The sequence below is a fragment of the Phoca vitulina genome, unplaced genomic scaffold (assembly GCF_004348235.1).
Source record: "Phoca vitulina isolate PV1807 unplaced genomic scaffold, GSC_HSeal_1.0 scaffold19, whole genome shotgun sequence".
In the NCBI taxonomy this organism is placed as follows: domain Eukaryota; kingdom Metazoa; phylum Chordata; class Mammalia; order Carnivora; family Phocidae; genus Phoca; species Phoca vitulina.
In genome coordinates, this window is record NW_022589722.1 from 27,566,999 (window position 1) to 27,587,750 (window position 20,752).

Sequence of the window (20,752 nt, forward strand, 5' to 3'; positions counted from 1 at the left end):
TGATAGAACTTGACTTTGATCCCAGCAATTCTGACTACGAATCCCTTGCTCTTTCTCCTGCCATGGGCTGTGTTCCTGTGGCTGCTGGATCAACCCCTGCCTCAGAGGAGAACACTGAGGCTGCAACCACTGGGGAGCTCTCGATACTTCCTCGGTTTTTCACCACACTGAGCTGTCCTCCAGGGAGGACCACCCTAAATACTCCATTGACAGTCGCTATTGTCTTTCTTCTTGCAGAAAGCCCTGGGTGTGCGGCAGTACCATGTGGCCTCAGTCCTGTGCCAACGGGCCAAGGTGGCCATGAGCCACTTTGAGCCCCACGAGTACATCCGCTATGACCTGCTAGAGAAGAACATTGACATTGTTCGCAAACGGTAAGGCTGTGGGGGGGAAGCTGTAGAGACTTCCCCAGGGTGTTGCTTCTGCTTCCTGCCCCTTTCAGGCAGCACAGGAGGTGCTTGGTAAAGGATGGCTAGTGAAGGCAGGAGGATCAAGGCCTTTGGGGTACGAAGTTCCCTGCTGAGGAAAGGCACTGCAGATTGGTGATGGGCCTTGGCCTTCTCTGCCAAGGAAAAATCTATCAAGAAGCCTGGTGATTTGGGCCATCGGGAAGGTCGCAGACGCTCTTTGGTGCTGTGGCCTGAACCTCCCAACAGCCCTTTTCAGGACAGACTCCTGACCCTGAACCAGCCCCCTAGGATCCACCAGACCCAAAGGCTAGAATTGTATTTCCTCTTCAGTGTGTAGGCCTAGAGGAGAGCTCAGGCTTGAGACCCAGAAGAAAGCTCAGGTGGGATCTTGAGCATATCTTTTTCTCTGGGCCTCTCTTTTCCTCATTTGGTAAGATGGTGGCCATTTTTGCATTGCTGTCCTGTGTCCCAGGTCCTGGGCTAGATGCTGGCACCGGAAGGTTGTATGTGATGCCACAGGAGGATGAAAGGGGGGGGGCGCTGGTAGTACATAGCAACCAGCACTGCCCCCAGAGTGCGAATGACTATAGACAGGACTGGGCACTTGCCCACTTGGTGACCGTGACCCTGGGAGTAGGAGAGAATACATATGAATATACCCATTTATAGCCAGGGAACAGGCTCAGTGGAGAAGCAACTTGCCCAAGGTCATACAGTGAGCAAGTAGTGGGACCTTGTTTCCCCGCCCTCATGTAGTGCTCCAGCCCCCATCCCACATTCCCTCTCAGCTGCCACTTGGCTTCCTCTTTACTGGTATCCTCGCTTCGGTTTTGAGAGGGAGGGACTATCATAGTGTGTATCTCTAGCAGCCTCCAGCCTGGCATCACCTGATTATAGTAAGAACTGATGAATGTTTACCAAGGATGGCTGTAATAATAGTAGCTGCCTGAGTGTCCAGTTTGTTCTAGGCACTTCACATACATTTTCTTTTCTTCTCAACAACCCCTAGAGGTTGTTACTATATCTGCCTCCCCATTTTGCAGATAAGGAAATCGAGTGTCAGATTGGGGAAATACCCAGTCTGAGGTCATACGTCTGTTGAGTGGTTGGACCCAAACGCAAGCCGGTTCTGTCTGGCTCCATTGCCTCCCACTGTTTTTTCTGGCATTTTTGTGTGGGTTTCATCTAGGCTGCATGTTGGAATCACCTTAGAAGCGTTTTCTTTTTAAGGTTTTATTTATTTATTTGAGAGAGAGCATGAGGTGGGGGAGAGGCAGAGGGAGAGGGGGAAGCAGGTTCCCCGCTGAGCAAGAAGCCCGATGTGGGGCTCGCAGAACCCCGAGATCATGACCTGAGCCAAAGGCAGACGCTTAACGGACTGAACCACCCAGGTGCCCACCTTGGAAACTCTTACCTATTTTTAAAAGATTTTATTTTTTTAAAAAGATTTTATTTATTTTATTTTTAGAGAGAGCGAGCGAGAGAGCGCATGCATGAGCAAGGGGAGGAGCAGAGGGGGATGGAGGGAGGGGGAGGAATCTCAAGCAGATTCTGTCCTGAGCTGGGAACCTGATGTGTGGCTGGATCTCAAGACTCTGAGATCATGACCTGAGCCGAAACCAGGAGTCAGACGCTTAACTGACTGAGCCACCCAAGTGCCCCAAAAGATTTTATTTTTAAGTAATTTCTCCACCCAACATGGGGCTCGAACTCACAGCCCCGAGATCAAGAGTCACATGCTCCACCAATGGAGCCAGCCAGGCGCCCCAACTCGGAAACTTTTAGAACTACCATCACCTGGGCCCCAATTCCGATTCAGTTGGTGTAGGCCTTACTCCTCAAAATGTGGTCTGTGAGTCAGCAGCACAGCGTCACCCTGGGAACTGGTTAGAAGTGAGGCTCTTCAAAACAGATTAGTGGATGAAAATGCAAGAATGTTGTAGAAGGCCAGGGGACTTGCAGAGGGACTCTTCCTCCGCCTTGTGTTCATGACAGAAGGGGCCCAATTCTGTTCTTGGGAAACTAGGTCTCTATCATCCAGTAAAGCAGAGGGACAGACGGACACAGAGGACCCATTTTTGCCATCCCTAGTTAATCCTTAAGGAAATGTGGCGCTGAACTCATCCTTAGGCTTTTGTCATGTCAGGCTTTTTTGTACAACTTGAGGCATTTGCTGTCAAGGTCTTTGCTTTTAAAGCCCATGTGCTATTTTTCGTCTCCCCTGGGGCTGGGAAAGAGGGGCTGTGCTCTGTGCAGTGAGTCACTGCCCGTACACCAGCCTTGCTGCCATTAACGGGGGCAGGCTGTCCCTCAGGCCAGTGCTATTTTTATTCGAGGTTCTCATGACAGCAGAACTGTAGAGCTCTTCAGAGTTGCCAGTGCTCCGCTGCTGTCCACCGAGCCAGCTCCTTAGGCCGCTCCTGCTCTCGGGATTAGATCAGCGTGGGAGTGGGGCGCCGGAACCCGAGCTGTCAGAAGGGGGTTTCTCTGCTTTCCCAGCAGAGTCGTAGCGGTGACGGCCCTGAGAATGAGTAATCGAGCACTTTGCAGAGCCTGGGCCCGGTTCTAGCTTCCAGGTGTTCCGGAGGGACGGCTGAGCTACACTGCTCGGCTCCTTGCGTCCTGGCTCTGCCCCTCGCTGGCTCGTGACCCGAGGTGGTTCCTTCACCTCGAGGCGCTTCAGTCTCCTCATCCTTGTCTTGAGGAGCTGGTGGCTCGCGTACATTAAAGCGCTTAGAGCCATGCTGAGCTAAAAGGACGTGCTGTGAGGAAATTAATCTGTGGTGATAGAAGGCAGGTCACTCTTTGCTCGGGGGATGGGGACAGGAGGGGGGATGACAGAGGGCCGCACGAAAACTTTTGGGGCTCATGGATGTGTTCATTATCTTGATTGCGGTGATGAGTTCACAGGTGTGTACGTACATCAAGACTAACAAATTGTGTACTTTAAATACGCGCAGTTTATGGCGTGCCAATGACACCTCACTAAAGCTGTTTAAAAACAAGTGCCACATAAGCCCCAACTCTCCTCTCGTTCCTGTCCAAGCGCTGGACTTGAGAGATGGGTTGGCGAGCTCCCTGAGACGAGTGAGCGGTGGCTGGCCTGGTTACACACTGGGATCAGTGGTAGGGTCAGGTCGAAACCCAGAGCCTCTGACTCCTTCGTTTGATACTGTTTTTCTTTCCTGGCTTGTCGGGTGTGAGTGAACTGCACCCCTTCCCAGGAGGCCTCAGGTTTGGGAGGCGAGTGTGAGGTCCAGCCAGTGCTGCTGGGGCAGGCAGAGGGGAGCCTGCTGGGCGGCGCGGGGCAGCCAGGTTGAGTGGGCGGCAGCAGGGAGCCTCAAGGTGGGTGGCTGAGGGTCCTGCCCCAAGCTCAGTCTGCTGGCGGGGGGGCGGGCAGCTGGTGAAGAGGCCACCAAAGCCTGGCAGGGGCTGCACCTCCCCAAGAGCCAGGTTTGGACTGCCCCTTTGGCCCTGATGAGGAAGGGAGGGGTGGGACGTGCAGGGAGAGGGGTTCTAGGAAGAGGGCCTAGTGAGGGGCGGGAGGCGGTGACTGGGTTTCTGTTCTTGAGAGCTGACAGCCATGCCTGTCTGAATGGGGTGAGAGCAAGTAGGGCTAATGGGAAAGGCTTTAGCACGACAGTGTGAGCACCAGAGGATTGTGGGTGGCGGGCAGGGCAGGTTGGGTGAGGGGCATGCTGGTGGGATCCCCTGTGTCTTACTGGGGCTGAGGGCACAGGGGAGGTGGCCGTGGACAGAGAGAATTAGAGGACCCAAAGCAAGACTCCGGCGGTGAGCTTGAGCTATTACCACCACTGTGCTGAGTCTCCCTTCCCTCTTGCTTGTTTGATTAAATGACAAGGATACAATGAGGATTAAATAGTGAGATGTACATGTAATGGCTACTCATCAGATAATAGTGGTCAGTATGCTGGAAAAGCAGGTATCCTTTAGAAAAAAACTACCCTGTCGACCTCTTGGGATGTTGTCACTTACTCATTGAGTAACTTGGAGCACCTGGTGAGTGCCATGTGCCGGAAGAACCGCAGCGAGCAAGACTGATTTGTGTCCACCCTCATGGAGCGCAGGCACCCCGTCCCCGCCCACTGTCCCACTGTGTTGCCGTGGGACAGAGAGGGCGTGGCTGTGGGTGGGCAGGGGGATCGTGCAGCCCGCACCCCTCCCTCTCCCCCCAGATTGAACCGGCCTCTGACGCTCTCAGAGAAGATTGTATATGGACACCTGGATGACCCAGCCAAACAGGAGATTGAGCGGGGCAAGACGTACCTGCGGCTACGGCCTGACCGCGTGGCCATGCAGGACGCCACGGCCCAGATGGCCATGCTGCAGTTCATCAGCAGTGGGCTGCCCAAGGTGGCTGTGCCGTCCACCATCCACTGCGACCATCTGATCGAGGCCCAGCTCGGGGGTGAGAAGGACCTGCGCCGGGCCAAGGTGAGCTGAAGGGGGCATCGGGACAGTGCGTGTGACATGGGATGAGAGGCAGATTCCTTGAGCTAGGCTCTTTGGTGTAGTCTTGTTTTAAACATTTTTGCTCTTTTCTAACTCTGAAAATACCATTTGTTTATTGTGAGGATGTTAGAAGATAACAGAGAAAGCCTAAAAACAAAACAAAACCCCCCAAATCATCCTTAATCTTCCCACATTTAAAGGTATTTTTTTGTGGTCATTTTTCTGTTCTGCTAGAAAAATGATGCAGACCAGCTTCTGGTACAAGAGGGTGGCTTAAATCTCCCTTCCTACCAGCCTCACCTGTGCGCTCACTCGTGCTCTCGGCCAACCCCCAGGACCCTGGCAGGGAGGCAGGCGGATGGCTGTTCATGAATCCCAATCAGCTGAGGCCCTGTGCAGGGAAGCCCCCCTGTCTTGAGTGCTGTCTCTTACTGATTGGCCTCCTTGGGGGGCTTTCTTCTGGGAGTTTGCTTCATGAGGTAGAAACAGGTGTATGCCACATGGAATTGTTTTTTTTCCTTGAATTCCTCCCAGCCTTCCTTATGAAATCAGATTCCTGCTCCTTCCCCCAGCCTCTGCTTGTGGTAACCTTTGTGTGTGCCTGCTCTTGACCACAGCGGGTCTCTGCCAGCTCTGGACCTCCACCCTTTCTACCCCCTGCACTGGAAGTGGGTCCCCCTCTTGGGGGGCTGTTGGCAGGAGCTGAATGCTGGCAGGGCTGCCATTGAAAGTGCTCCAGCTCCCAGGGTCAGCAGAGCTCCCAGAGCCTCTCAGACCCATGGGAAACACTCCGTTTTCCCACTCGAGCCCTCTCTTCCCATCCTGGCCTGTCAGTCTGGGTCCTGGCTGACGGTAGCTCTTTTTCTACTCTGCTGAAAGAGCCCAGCCTGCTGGCCAGAGGTTTCCCTGTTAGCAGCAGCCGGGGTGGAATGTTACAGGGGCCCCTGCAGTGCTGGGAGCTGGCCGTGGCCAGGAACAGGGTCCTCTCCAGCCCTGGAGATGACTGCCCGCTGCAGGCCACTGCCTTCAGGGTCTGGCCCTCCCTTTACTTTATGGGTTCAGAATCTACCTTCTGGAGATGAGATTCACAGGATCATAGGATTTCAGTGTTTATTGAACACTAATGATGTGCTAGGAACTGTGCTAGATGCTGGGGATACGGTGTGAACGAGACGGGGGCCCTGCCTTCGTGCATCTTAGAGTCTGATAGTGAGACAGACAGTAAACCATCACACAAGCAGGTAATTGCCGATTTGGTTATATCTTACGAAGGGGAGACCTAGAACTCTGTGAGAGTATAAGAAAAGAAGTCTAATTTATTTTATTTTATTTTTTTAAAAAGATTTTATTTATTTGAAAGAGAGAGACACAGCGAGAGAGGGAACACAAGCAGGGGGAGTGGGAGAGGGAGAAGCAGGCCTCCCGCTGAGCAGGGAGCCTGACACGGGGCTCGATCCCAGGACCCCGGGACCATGACTCGAGTCGAAGGCAGACGCCTAACAACTGAGCCACCCAGGCGCCCCAAGAAAAGTCTAATTTAGACTCTGGGGGGTAAGGGACAGCCTCTTGAGGATGTGACATGTAAGCTGAAACCAGCACAGATAAGCTGATACTAACTGGAGGAAGAACATTCCAGGCAGAACAGTATATATAAAAACCCCAAGGCAGGAAGCAACTTGATGCATTTGTGCAGTTGAAAGGAGGCCCGTGGAAGAGAGGGTGGTGTGAGGTGGACGGGGGCAGGCACAGGCGGGGCCTTGAGGGCCACGGGCACCATCCTGGGAGTCCCCGAAGGGCTTAAGCAGAGGAGGGTTATGGTCAGATTTACATATATTTGTAGAGTCCCTTTGGTTGGGGATCAGAGAGACAGAGTGACCTATCCAGGGTCACACAGCCAGAGAAGGCTCTAGGCTGAGTTCAGGCCAAGACTCTGCTGCACCATCCTGCCCCCCTTCGCCACCGCCACCACTTGCCCATACATAAGAACACGTACTCAGACACACAACCACTCCTCCTGCCCTTGGTGCCAATGTTATAAGTGACTGATTTGAATGAAAAAGCTGTCGTAGTAATGATTAATCGGAGAGACCGCTCCGGGGGCCCAGGTTTTTTGTGTGCTGTTCTTTTGCCTGGGGGTACCCAGTGGGCCTCAGAAGGAGGCATGGCTGGTCTGGAGTTTAAATGAAGGAGGCTGCATGGTCTTGAGGGTGTGCTACTGAGGGCCAGGGAGCTGACAGTGTGAGTCCCTCTGCCTTGGAGTGTGGGTCTCCCATGCCCGGAGGCCAGCATGTCTCACTGCCTGGTTCCTCCTTTGGGACTCTGTGCAGTCTGCCCTGGTCCCTTCCCTTTTGTCACTGGAGTCTCCCCTGTCCAAGAAGATACCATGTTTTCCAGATAGACCCTGACCTCATATCACCTGTGCTGGGAAGCCTTCCCTGCCCACCGAGGAAGCCACCTTCCAGTTCCAGGCAGAGTGGGCACAGCCCGTCCTGTTGTGTTGTTGAAATCTGCATTTAAGAACATGGTCCATTTGACAGTCTTTCATCTGGGGCCCATCAAATGTATTACCAAATATTGAGCACCTAGCATGTGCCAGATGCTGGTGTTCCTAGATGTCCTCTTCCTTATGAGGGAGGAAGCTCTATTTTATATTAGAACGTAACTCTTTGGTTATGTGGGTGCACAGGCCTGGTTTCAAACCCTGGGATTTAATTCAGGGATCTCCAGCAAGTTATTTCATTTTGAGACTTTGTTTTTTGCATCTGTAAAGTGGCCTTGATGACAGTCCCTTCCCTCTTTCGTGGGGCGGATTGTGAGGATGTTTAGTGCAGTGGGCATTCAATAAACGTTAGCCAGGATTACTGACATTGCCTTAAATGAGGCATCCGAGGCTTAGGTGAAGAAACAGCCCCTTGCGTGAGTTACAGTGGGACTGGAGCACCCATTTGATCCCACTGCTTCCCTTAGACAGCCCCCTTCCCCCAACACCATATCCCAGTTAGACGGTCCTGTGGTGGTGTGCCCCTCACTGCTGGCCTTGACTGAGGACTTGAGTGCCAGAGGGACCCTTAGAGATGACATAGCCAAGTTCCTTCTACAAATAAGGAAACTGAGATCAGGGTACAGAAGGGACTTGCGCCAGAGCCACTCCCTGGCCAGGTGTCACAGAACTGAGGCTCTGTCTGCTCCCTTGCCTTTGTCCCTAGGCCAGCCAGCTGAGACTGGGCCAACATCCAGGCCCTTTTGGAATTATGTAGAAGGCCTCCAGTAGAGGGCCTGTTTTCATAGCGCCAGCATTTCAGAGTTGCAGGGTGAGGGTGGGCGGGGTGGGGGGTGAGCAAGGGTTGTTCCAGACACACACTGTGTGACTAACGCTCTGGTTATTGATTTGTCTCACTAGGACATAAACCAGGAAGTGTATAATTTCCTGGCAACCGCGGGTGCCAAATATGGTGTGGGCTTCTGGAGGCCTGGCTCTGGAATCATTCACCAGGTAAAGCAGGGCTTGGCCTGCCTTTCTGGGGGAAGGGCCCTTAGGGAACCAGAGAGCATCTCCTGGCCTACAGGAGCAGAAAGCCAGAGGCTCAGGAGGGTGGAGGGGGGTTGTATCATTTTTTTGTCTGGCTTTTTCCCACGAGTGTTATTCCTTGTTGCACGGACAGCTGACATTTGATGGGTGCGTTCTGTGTGCAGGCACTAGACTTAGCACTTGACAGATGATAACGTACTCGTTGTTCACCACAACTCTATGAGGTAGGTGGCTTCATTATTTGTGCCTCACAGATGAAGAAACTGAGGCACAAAGAAGTTAATCCACTTGCCCAGGGACAACTGGCTGAGGGTGGAGGCAGGATTTGCCTCCGGGAGTCAGTGCTCTGCACCGTGGGCTGCAGGCTCGCCTCCCATCACACCAGGGGTTCTTACCTCTTTGGGCCCCTTATTCTGTAGGATGGAGGTGCCCCAGGTCACGTGGCTTTGTCAGCCAGGAGTTCTTCCGGGGTCTCCTGAAGGATGGATGATCTTTTGATGGGCGATTTTGTCTCTGCAAGTGCAAGTGTGTGTGCATGTGTTTCTAGGGAGATAGGTACTTCGCTTTCATCCAAGGTGACTAGTTTGTGGGGTGTGCACTGGTTTGTGTGTCCATTTGCCGTCCATCCTGTATGTGCGAGACCTGCCTCTTTACACCTTTCCAAGGTGACCCTTCTCTCCACCTCCATCCCAGGCCTCCTTCAAGATGAGGTAAGTCAGGCTGTAATCTGACCCTGCATGGGCTCCAGCACTGCCCCACTCCGAAACCAGAACCCTCGGATCACTGCTCTGCCCTTTCGAGCCATTGCCCTTGCCAGGAAGGGACTGCCTGGGAGTGGCAGGTCACAGCTGTCTGCAGGGTGTAGAAAGCCTCTCTCAGCAGTAGGGCTAGGGAGTCAGGTGGATCCAACTTTGGACTTTGATCGTGAAGGGCACCCCAATCCAAGGGTCTCCCTTTCTACCCCATTAGAAATACCCAGGCCTTTTTGGCAGCTCCTGGGCAAAGTTTGGGGCTACGAGTGATGGCAGCTCATAGCTGCCCCTGGCCACCAGCTAAGTGTACAGCGTGATATATTTTTTCCTTTATTTTAAATTATTGATTTTTTTTTTTTTTAAGATTTTTAAAATTTATTTCTTTGACAGAGAGAGACACAGCGAGAGAGGGAACACTAAGGGGGTGGGGGAGAGGGAGAAGCAGGCTTCCCGCCGAGCAGGGAGCCCGATGCGGGGCTTGATCCCAGGACCCTGGGATCATGACCTGAGCCGAAGGCAGATGCTTAATGACTGAGCCACCCAGGCGCCGCTTAAATTATTATTTTATTATTTTATTTTTAATTTTTTTATTAAAATATTTACTTATTTTAGACAGTGCGGGGGAAGGGGCAGAGGGAGAAGAGAATCTCAAGCAGATACCACACTGAGTGTGGAACCCGATGTGGGGTTTGATCCCAGGACCCTGAGATCATGACCTTAGCTGAAGGCAGACACTTAACAACTGAGCCACCCAGGCGCCCTATTTTTATTTTTTTAAAGATTTTATTTATTTATTTGAGAGAGAGCAAGAGAGAGCACTCATGCACACATGCAGGGAGAGGAGGAGAGGGAGAAGCAGACTCCCCACTGAGCAGGGAGCCAGAAACAAGGCTCCATCCCAGGACCCTGGGATCATGACCTGAGCCGAAGTCAGACGCTTAACCAGTTGAGCCGCCCATGCACCCCTATTTTTTCCTTTAAAAAGAAAATTCCCATGAAGCATGTGATCTCTGTGCAGCTTTGATTTTTCTCTTCCCCTTGATGTCAGGCCATCAGCAGCTTTCATCCACCATGTCTAAACCAAACCTTAACCCCTTTCCCTCTGCTTTGAATGTCCTGTGCCCAGGCCTGGCACATCCTTCCTCCTCCACATCTCTGCCTTTTGGTTACCTCTGTGAAGCCCCCCTGCCCTCCCTTGTGCCCAGCATCAGAGCACCCTTATGTGATCCTCTGTGGGACCCCTTCACGTTATGATCCCTGTATGTGCCAGGACCTTCCGCACCAGACCATGTGCTCTGGGGACAGAGACTGCACTTTACCGATTCCTCTGTAGCTCTGGGCTTGGAGCCAGGTAGGTAGAGACTAGGTCCACAGTGTACACATGTGTTGTGTGGGTGGATGGCTAATGTACACTAATCCTCTCCTCCCCCATCCACATCCAGCTGCCCGAGGAGGTCACTGTCACAGCCAGTTTCATTGTGACACTTTGTGCAGTCCTCGGGTCTGCACTAACCCCTTCCTTTTGGACGTGGACCATGTTGGTGGTCTGCACTGTGTAGATCACACTGAATTTTGTGTGTCTCCTCTTCATGATCAGACTTGCAGAACCTTGAGGAGCCTTATATTAACTAGGTTTAAACTTTGGTTTGTGGTTGGGGCAAGGAGTCCAGAGAAATGAAACAGTTGAGCAGTGTCCTGTCCAACAGTTGTTTGTCCAGGATTTCCTCTCTGTTGGCTTTTTCTCCCAGCCAGCTGTCACCCTCCTGAGGAAGGAACCAGCCCTTCTAACTGCCGGCATCCTGAGAGGCAAGACCCCTCACTCCTTGCTGAGTCTGCTGGGAGATGTGTATCCCAGGGCAGGGGCCCTGGGGTTTCTGTAATATTCCATGGAGCCTGTCCACCATGAGGCAGGCCCGACCATTCATGGAGCCTTTCACGTCTCTGACCTCCTTTGCCCTTCCCAACATCCGAGTGTGTGCTACAAAAGAATACATAGAAATACTGCCTCTCACAGGCACAATTACAGCTTAATACACATAATCCGAGGGGCGCCTGGATGGCTTAGTCGTTAAGTGTCTGCCTTTGGCTCAGGTCATGATCTCAGGGTCCTGGGATCGAGCCTGGCATCGGGCTCCCTGCTCAGCGGGAAGCCTGCTTCTCCCTCTCCCACTCCCCCTGCTTGTGTTCCCTCTCTCGCTGTCACTCTCTCTGTCAAAAAATAAAATCTTTTAAAAAAAAATTACCCATGATCTCATTGAGTTATCACTGTGAGCACTATGGGCTGTTTCTATCTATGAGGAAATAGACCTGGAAGGTGAAGTGACTTGCCCGAGGTCCCACACCTACTAGCAGGCAGTGGGTCTGGGGCTCAGACTAAGGGCCCCTTGGCCAGGGCTTTTCCAGTAATATCCTGTGGCCTCCGATGCCTGGATGGGGGGGCAGGGCTGCTCTGGGATAGCTGTACCTCCGGAATCAGATGTTTTGGGGAAATGCTCACTGCCAGCACCTTCCCAAGCTGGGAAGAGGCCCTCGATGAAGGAGCCATTTTGAACAGGAAAGGGGAGGAGGAGGCAAGGCAGCATCTACATGAGCAAGTCACTTCAATTATCAGAGCCACTTCCAGGCCTTGGGTTGGGGAGGCATTGTCTGTACTTGCTTTCAGTTCAGCAGCAGAAGAGCCCAGGGCCTGTGCTCCTGTCGGGTCTCCGGTGCTTCCTTGCGGACACTGGAGCCAGCTCCTGAAGGAATTGTCCCCCCGAGAAGCCCAATAGGCACGTGCCACGCCCTAGGCAGTCGGCCACGTGAGATGGGGAGCAGGTGTGAGGAGCACCTGTAGGCGGTCACATTTGTCACAGGACACATTCCTTATCTCTGCTCGTCTGGTTCTCACCGTGATTCTAGGGTCAAGGCGGTGTAGGTGTTCTTGGTACCATGCCGCAGACACGGACATTGGGGCACGAGGAGGCACTTGCAAGCCCAAATCAGACTAGTCCAGGACTATTGGAGCTGGTCAGGGGCCCGGGCTTCCTGTCTCTCTTCCAGCCACCCTTGAGAGGCTCTGTCCTGGAGGGGTGCCTGGGAATGGCCCAGAGAGCAGCTTTGCCGGACCCTTTTGGTCCCTACTTCTGTTCTCTGATGAGGGCTTTTAGGCTGAAGATCTTGGGGTCTTTTTTTTTTTTCAGATCATTCTGGAAAACTATGCATACCCTGGGGTTCTTCTGATTGGCACTGATTCCCACACCCCCAATGGCGGTGGCCTGGGGGGCATCTGCATTGGAGTCGGGGGTGCTGATGCAGTGGACGTCATGGCCGGGATCCCCTGGGAGCTGAAGTGCCCCAAGGTGAGGAATAGGGAAGGGCTCTTTTAGCCGTGGCTGCAGAGGGGTGGTTGATGGGGAGGCATGGGAGCCTGTGGGACCCAGATGGGATGAAGGAATAGTTCAGACTCAGACCTCTCTGAGAGAGAGGCAGGGGTAAATAAGCAGGAATGGGAATCCCAGCAGGCAGACCCTTTTGGTTGGAGCATGACACATGGCGCCTAATTGCTGTCTCACTCCACCTATTCAGGTGATTGGTGTGAAGCTGACGGGCTCGCTCTCCGGTTGGACCTCCCCCAAAGATGTGATCCTAAAGGTGGCGGGTATCCTCACCGTGAAAGGTGGCACGGGTGCCATTGTGGAGTACCACGGGCCTGGTGTAGACTCCATCTCCTGCACGGGTGAGGAGGGTGGCCATGTGACATCGCCCGCAGCCTGTGTGGGGCCTGATGGGGCCTGTCGTTGAGCCATGGAAGCAGTGAATGGCCTTCCTCTGAGAACCCTTCCAGTTTGGGGACTTCGATGGACACCGGGGGGGTATTATCTAGTCAAGGTCCCTCAGTATACTTCAGCTGCCATAGCACTGGGCTGCCTTGGGGGACCCGGAAAGGGAATGCCAGAGAGGACGGAGGTGGTGGTGGGAATGGGGAGTCAGAGCCAGGGCTTCATTCACAAAGCAGCCCCCTTCCCACATCTTCCCTGGAGCCTCACTCAGATCCCTTGAATTAGACTTATCACCTACTAGGCTCTAAGACCAAGTAAGTAGGAGCCGGCCCCTTTTCCTCATCACTCCAGGTGACCTGGCTTCAATGCCTGGGTGCTCCGGAGTGCAGGGAGACTTGCAACAAACCTTCCAGATGGTCCAGTCCAGACTTCCCCAGGTCCAGAGCTCCCACAGGGCTCCTGTTCAGCTGGCCCTTCTCCCCTCCAGAGATGGGGGCTCAGTCTTACAGGTAGCCCTTACTGCCATTGGACAGCTCAGTTTGGAAGTGGATAACAATCCTAGTCCCATGCCCCAGCAACCCCATGAGACTAGTGTCCCGGTACAGTCAGGACATCTGTAAGCCTCACCGTTTCTGGGTGAGGCTCTGTGGTCCAGACAGTGGATGTCCTTCCAGTCTTATTGCTGGAAAACCTGAGACGCAGAAACATTTCCACACAGCACCGTGGTGTGGCTGAAAGGAGAGCAGGCCTGGACACCAGGCAGGAGGACCTAGACCCGAATGCCAATGCAGCACCTGCATGTGCTCTGTGGCATGGCCTCGGACCTCTCTGAGCCAGTTTGCTCACCTGCAGAATGGCCACAGTAACAGCTGGGCCGGCTGGCCAGGTCAGCCTTCAGTGCACGGCGGCCGTCTGGTCAGCCGAGCGGCACTGCCAGGCCCAGAAGTGGAACCCGGCTGGGAGGGGCTGAATCTTGTGTTCTGTCTGCGGGCCCTGGTTTTAACCCTGGGCCACGAGGGACAGGTCTGCCTGCTGCCACAGGATGGCTGCGTGGGCAAAGGAAGGAAGGACACCAGCTCCCCGGGGTGAAGATGTGTGTGCACACCCAGCAGGTGTGTGCGACCCATGCCCAGCTGCTCCGCCCGCCTCACAGGCTCTGTTTCTCTACAGGCATGGCGACAATCTGCAACATGGGTGCAGAAATCGGAGCCACCACGTCAGTGTTCCCTTACAACCACAGGATGAAGAAGTACCTGAGCAAGACAGGCCGGGAGGGTGAGCCGGCAGGGCCAGGGGGGGAACGGCAGGACAGTCGTGTTGCATGGAGACCCCTGAGCTAAACCTTTCCCGTTGGGGCAGGGTCTTTAATCTCGTGTTTCCAGTCTGGCTTCAGAGGCCCTGAGAAGCCCCCACAGTGGTGTGAAAAATTACGTGTGTGTGTGTGACTGTTTCTGAGTAGAGTGTCTGGCTCCACCAGCTTCTCAAAGGGCCTGGCATCTGAGATACCTCTGCCTTGGGATTGGAATTTAGTTCTACCTGAAAGGATGGCCAAGTCCGGGGTCTTTTTGGTCTGGTCCCTGGTGCCCCCTACAGGAAGCTCTGGAAATGACACGAATCTGCTTCTGTTTATGATTCCTGCCCAGTAGGAGGAAAACATTTGGAACCAGAACCACTTCCTCAGCCTCCCCCACAATTTTCCTGAGGTTCTAGCTTGGCTTCTTTGAAGCTCAGAGGAAGAAATAGGGCCTGTGGGAGGGATCATTGGAGCCTCCAAAGGGAGGTGAGCAAGGGTGGTTGGTGGAACCAGAAGCCAGGGGTCATGGGCAGAGCTTGTCCAGTTGCTTCCAAGAGCTGAACACATGGAGTCCTACCTGGCCGTCCCATCCCTCTCTTTCATTATCAGGTACCTTCTCCTTCAAAATTCAGTGCTTCTCATTTCCAGGAAGCCTTCCCTGACTCTGAACCTCAGTTGTTACTTCTATGTCCCCGTGTTCCTGTGTGTCTCGTATCATATTGTAACTTCCAGCTCATTGATAACTCCTTCATTAGATTGTGTTCTCCTTGAGGGCAGGGACTGTGTCCTGTGCTGTTTTCATTGTTTCTCCAGGGAACTGGCTCGAATGGATGGGTGTATGGATGGGTGGATGGTCTCATGACCAGGTTCTGTCCCACATGCTTTAATCTCCCTCCCTTATTGGTTTCAGACATTGCCAAACTAGCTGATGAATATAAGGATCACTTGGTACCTGACCCTGGCTGCCATTATGACCAACTGATTGAAATTAACCTCAACGAGGTGAGCAAGGCAATTGGGTCCAAGGAATTTCTGAGGGTGGGGAGTTCAGGCCCCATCTGGGGACTCCTAGGGGGCCCTGCCTGCACACCCAGCAGGGTAGTTGGGCCTTTGGTTCCCCAGTGCCCCTGCAAACTGCTGCCCAAATCAGGCTGCAGTTGGGTGGGAGAGGAGGCTGTGGCTGCTGATTCAGAAACTGGCTCAGTTTGCCTCCACCTTGGCGTTAGCAGAAGCCAAGACTTTGCCCTGGAATTTGCTTTGTTATCTGAGTTCAGGGGTCATGGCCCAAGATTCCTAGGCCTGGGCAGCGTTTGGCACCCTGGGACCGGCAGACCAGAGTGAGCGTCTGGAAGGCGGAGGAAAGGCAGGCTGGAGGAAAGGAAGCAGCCGAGTAGACTGGTTGAAGGCTTAGGCCCTGAAGACAGTCTTCATGAGTTCAAATCCTAATTCCTGACCCTGCCACCTGAAGCCTGTGACCTTGAGCAAGTTCCTCAACCTCTTTTGGCCTCACTTTATCATGTGTAAAATCTCAGGTGGCCATGGGACCTGAATGCGCTAATTCACGTAGTAATATTTGGGCACATGTATTGAGAGCCGTGTGCAGGCGCTTTGCTAAGTGCTTCGCATTTATTGGCAAGTATTATCACAGACAAAGCACCTGGCTTTAAGTCTGTTTTTGTCATAAAATTGATTACAGAGCATCATAGTGTAGGAGACAATGGACTCATGATGCTGACTTCCTTCATTTCTTCCATGCTTTTGCCATCTCCTACTCTGTGACCTTGAGTGACCTTGAGCAAGGCACGCCATCTCCTTCATCTGCACAGTGGAGATAATATGAGCCTCACAGGGTTGGAGGGATCCCGCAGCTGGTGCGAGTACAGAGCCCACCGCTCGGGTGTTTCCTGGGTTTGAGCTAGAAGCTGGCCTCCCGGGTCCTCTGTGATTACCTGGGGGAGTGGGAGCCACGCAGCCTCTGGAGAACAGTCTAAGAGTTCCAAACTACGATTTGTTCTCTCCCCTTTGTTTTTTCAGCTGAAGCCGCACATCAATGGGCCCTTCACCCCTGACCTGGCTCACCCTGTGGCAGAAGTCGGCACCGTGGCAGAGAAGGAAGGATGGCCTCTGGACATCCGAGTGGGTGAGTACCTCCCACCCTGTCGGCTTCACAGGCTGCGGGACCAGGAGGCCTGCCCAGGGCTGCAGACACCTGCCCGCGCTCGCCGTGGGCACTTCCTACAGGTACCAGGCACTTTCTGAAATAGTTTGTTTCTTCTTTATGGTTTTTTAAAAAACGTAGTTTTTTTGGTAATACCAAAAAGAAATACATGCTCTCATTGTAGCGAATATTCACAAACAGGTGAATTTTAAAAACTCCTCATCTTAACCCCCAACCAGAAACCAGCTCAAGGAGCTCCTGGAGGGGTTCTTTCTGCATACGTGTACATACTGACATGTGTCTACTTTTGTTTTACAAACATTTCATCAGCCCAGCCCTGTTGCTTGATTTCCGTTCACATGCTTTACATGTACGGACACACTGGCATGTCATGATGACTGGCCCCTGTCACCGGACAGTGTGACTGGAGCGTGGACCACGAAGCCAGGTGGCCTCGGCTTAAATCTGGCTTGGGTACTACAGAGCTGGGCGACCGTGAGCAAGTTACATTACCCACCTGTGCCTCGGTTCCCTGTCTGGAAAACAAGGGTGATACTGTGTTTACCTGTAAATGTTGGAGGGGCGGCGAGTTAACACGGTGTCTGGCGTAAAACAGTGCCGTGTGTTTTCCCTCAGTGGTTGAAGCAAATGTGCAAAAACGGTGGTGGTTTCATTAGAAGCAGATTGCTGAACTGCTGAGTGAAGACTGTCTTGAGGTCTATCAATAATATGCCATCCAGTCTTTATTGACTTTTTGAATAACTATCACGGACTTTTAAAAAATAATTTTTTCTCCCTGATGATAAAGCAATTAAAGAAGGAGAGAATGCTCAAAAGTATGAAAGAAGAAACTTTATCTCCTAAAAGCCCTGATCCAGCCGTGGTCACTGTTAGTATTCTGGAGTGAGCCCTCTGACTCACTTCACTGGCCACGTCGTTTTCCCCTGAATGGCTGGGCCGTGGAGCAGCCTGTCCTGTGGTGTTAGACAGTTGGATTGCTTCCAACTTGTCTCTGTTAAGAACAGCCCCAGGCCCGGCACGGTTGGTGAACTCTTGACCAGGTCTGGATAGTTGAGGTCAGGTGGAGACCTCTGGTCCTGACCCCTGGCCCCACCACCCACAATGCACCAGGTCTGATCGGCAGCTGCACCAACTCCAGCTATGAGGACATGGGGCGCTCGGCAGCCGTGGCCAAGCAGGCGCTGGCCCATGGACTTAAGTGCAAGTCCCAGTTCACCATCACACCAGGCTCTGAGCAGATCCGTGCCACCATTGAGCGGGACGGCTATGTGAGTGCCCACACGCCCTGCCCCTGGTTCCCCCTCCCCACCGCTGAGCAACGTGGCTTCGGGCAGGACAAGCCACAGCCTTGTGAGCTGGGGCGGGTACAGGTCCCCCTGCAGCTGCCCCAGGGCTCCAGAACGGCTCTTCATCACTCAAGCTGCTGACCCACCCTTGCCCATCAGCCACCAGCCTGCCCCTGACCTTTCCGTGTCCTCCTCTCTGCAGGCACAAATCCTAAGGGAAGTGGGTGGCATCGTCCTGGCCAATGCCTGTGGCCCCTGCATTGGCCAGTGGGACAGGTGAGAGGTGCACCTCTGATAGGACAGCCTGTTGTGTCCTGGGGTCCAGAGCCCCAGATATTGAGGGGAAGTGTTACTGGGTGGAGAGAAGAGACTCAGCCCCAGGCCTGTAGCTTCAGGGGCTACTGCACACTAGAAAACTTCTAGGAAGGACTGGAAAGTTGGGCTGGAAGTAAAGAGGAAGGAGTGGCCACCTGGCTGAAGCCAGATGCAGCCAGGGGCTTTGAGGGAGCCGTGTGAGCGGAGGCCGTGGCCCAAGGTCGGGAAAGTCAGGCCTTGGTTTGGGCTCTGCCTGCCTTACCTGTGGTCCACGCAAACCTCTGGGCTCAACCAGCGACCCTCCCGCTCTGTATGCGTGAGTCCCAGGGAGGAGGTGGCTGTTTCAGGGTCTTTCCGTTTCCCCCTCTTCTGTCATAAGCCAGGCAGGACGGGCTTGGTGACAAGGACAGACACGCTTAACCCTGTCTCCTCTGGCCTGGCAGAAAGGACATCAAGAAGGGGGAGAAGAACACAATCGTCACCTCCTACAACAGGAACTTCACAGGCCGCAACGACGCGAACCCCGAGACCCACGCCTTCGTTACGTCCCCGGAGGTGAGCCTGCCCGGCCGGGCCATGACCCAGGACCACCTCTGGGGCCGGGCGTCTGACCCCATGGGGCTGCTGAGGGAGGGTTGGCATCGCAGAGCAGGGGGCTTTCTGGGTGGAAACCAAGAGCCACAGGCCTCAAGTGTCACGCTCCCTCTGCTCCCTGCCTGGCCCCCTGACGGCCCAGGAGTCTGAGGGGCTTGTCGGCCACAGTTAGGGTCACAAGCCGGAGCTTGGAGTCCCTGCCCAGGACGAAGGGCAGCCCTGCCTCTACCCAGTCGTACGGCTTTGGCCAAGTCACTGTCCTTCTCTGTGCCCCAGGCTCCTGTCAGGATTACAGGAAAGTGCGGAAGGCGTGTGCACCGTGTCCTCCGGGAAGGCGGCCTCCGACTAGGAACGCTGATGCGCCAAGCGCTCCGGGGCGCAGTGGCTATTTGGCCTCGGCCATTGGCAGCACACGGCCAGGCTTTCTTGCCTTCTTATTTTTTATATAAAAGATTTTAAGTCATCTCTACACACCATGCAGGGCTTGAGCTCACAACCCCGAGATAAAGGGTTACACGCTCTTGTTTCTTGACTTTAAATGAGTGTTCCAGAAGTACTTTTAGCCCACAAAAGTGACGGAAGAGGTGGCGCCTTCCTTCCATGTCTTCAGCTGCCCATTTGGGAACGTTTTTGCCGCAGCGGCGTTTCTGTGCGAGGGCCCCAGCGCGTGCCCGTGACCTGCACCCCCAGAGACGTTCTTGCAGCTCTGGCCTCTGTGGGGAGGACTTGTGTGTGCAGAACTTAGATGTACCTGGGCTCCATTCCCCGTTTCCGTCTGGGCTCCTGCTAGGGTGGGGGGTGGGAGTGGTGTTTGGTACTAACCAGCAGTGGGCCACCTCCATTCCAGATTGTCACAGCCCTGGCCATTGCGGGCACCCTCAACTTCAACCCAGAGACTGACTTCCTGACAGGCAAGGATGGCAAGAAATTCAAGCTGGAGGCTCCGGATGCAGATGAGCTTCCCCAAGCGGTGAGCAGGTCCTGCCGCTTGCTGTGGGGCTAAGACACTCCTTCCTGGGCAGGCAGGATGGCACTGGGAGTGAGAATGAGGCAGCTCCGTGTGGGGGGCGGAGGGGGGGCTTCTACAGGAGCCTGTCCTCGTGGGGACGGAGCACTCGGCACCCAGCATGTCCCGATCTCCTCCTGCAGGAGTTCGACCCTGGGCAGGACACCTACCAGCACCCTCCCAAGGACAGTAGCGGGCAGCGGGTGGATGTGAGCCCCACCAGCCAACGCCTGCAGCTCCTGGAGCCTTTTGACAAGTGGGACGGCAAAGACCTGGAGGACCTGCAAATCCTCATCAAGGTCAGCGGCGGGGGGAGAACAGCCCCGGCCTGCCCGGGCCCTGCCCTCAGCAGCAGTCAGGGCTGTGAAAGCACATGCTCTCCCCTGGGCGCCAGTGGGGAAGGTCAGGCTGGGGGTGGGGGGTGGCGGCCGGCAGGGAGGTCGGCTGCAGAGGAACCAGGGCCTCCACAGCCCAGTGTCCCTTTCTCCTCCGCCCCATGCCAGGCCGAGCTGGCTCTGGCCAGCTGTGTCTGGGGTGCTCTGCCATCGGCGGCAGCCGGGGAGGGTCACCTGCAGCAGCCGCGGGCCGTGGGTGCGGCACAGGAAGAGCTAGAAGAGCACCAGGTCTCCACGCCTCCGGCTTGACCACAAAGGCTGCAGAAACCACAGAGTCCTCTGCTCCCGCAGTTGGGCATCGGTTGGTCTGGCCCGTGTCTGGGAGCCGAGCGGACACAAGCCTCTGTGGTGTGGCCAGAGGCCTCAGACCCATGTCAGGCATGGATTTTTGCTGTTTCCTAAGGGTCTTCAGGCAGTGGCAGCCGGTATTAAGCCCACGTGATCGATAAAACTGGTGACCAGCCAGGACCAGGACACGTCCTCGGGCTCCTCTGGGTCCAGCATGAGGTCTGTGGCTGGTCTTCCTGCCTGGCCGTCAGTTGCCTGGGGGCCTAGGTCGGAAGGGGGAGTGAGCAGACCTGCCTGTCCAGCCACTGCCCCCTGTGGGTGTCCTGTCCCGGACAAGTCACCGAGCAGTGCAGGGCCTTCAAGGGGTCGGGGACGGTCTGGCCTGAGCCCTCGTGGTCACAGTGTGGCAAGGCCAGGGCGGCAGACTGTGTGTCCAAAGCCAGACCTGCTGCCCTTGTCACCCTTCCTGG

At 54.5% G+C, this 20,752-nt stretch overlaps 1 protein-coding gene across 1 annotated transcript in view; it reads left to right on the forward strand.

The window, feature by feature from the left end:
• Positions 1-20,752, forward strand: part of ACO2 (aconitase 2) — a 52,336-nt gene that overhangs the window by 28,951 nt on the left and 2,633 nt on the right. Inside the window, exons 2-14 of the mRNA XM_032416808.1 lie at positions 238-374; positions 4,607-4,865; positions 8,284-8,376; positions 12,347-12,505; positions 12,732-12,882; positions 14,096-14,200; positions 15,130-15,221; positions 16,254-16,359; positions 17,509-17,666; positions 17,887-17,960; positions 18,443-18,554; positions 19,441-19,563; positions 19,743-19,898. Of these exons, the coding sequence (XP_032272699.1) occupies positions 238-374; positions 4,607-4,865; positions 8,284-8,376; positions 12,347-12,505; positions 12,732-12,882; positions 14,096-14,200; positions 15,130-15,221; positions 16,254-16,359; positions 17,509-17,666; positions 17,887-17,960; positions 18,443-18,554; positions 19,441-19,563; positions 19,743-19,898 (1,725 nt within the window). The remainder of the gene's footprint in view (positions 1-237; positions 375-4,606; positions 4,866-8,283; positions 8,377-12,346; positions 12,506-12,731; positions 12,883-14,095; positions 14,201-15,129; positions 15,222-16,253; positions 16,360-17,508; positions 17,667-17,886; positions 17,961-18,442; positions 18,555-19,440; positions 19,564-19,742; positions 19,899-20,752) is intronic.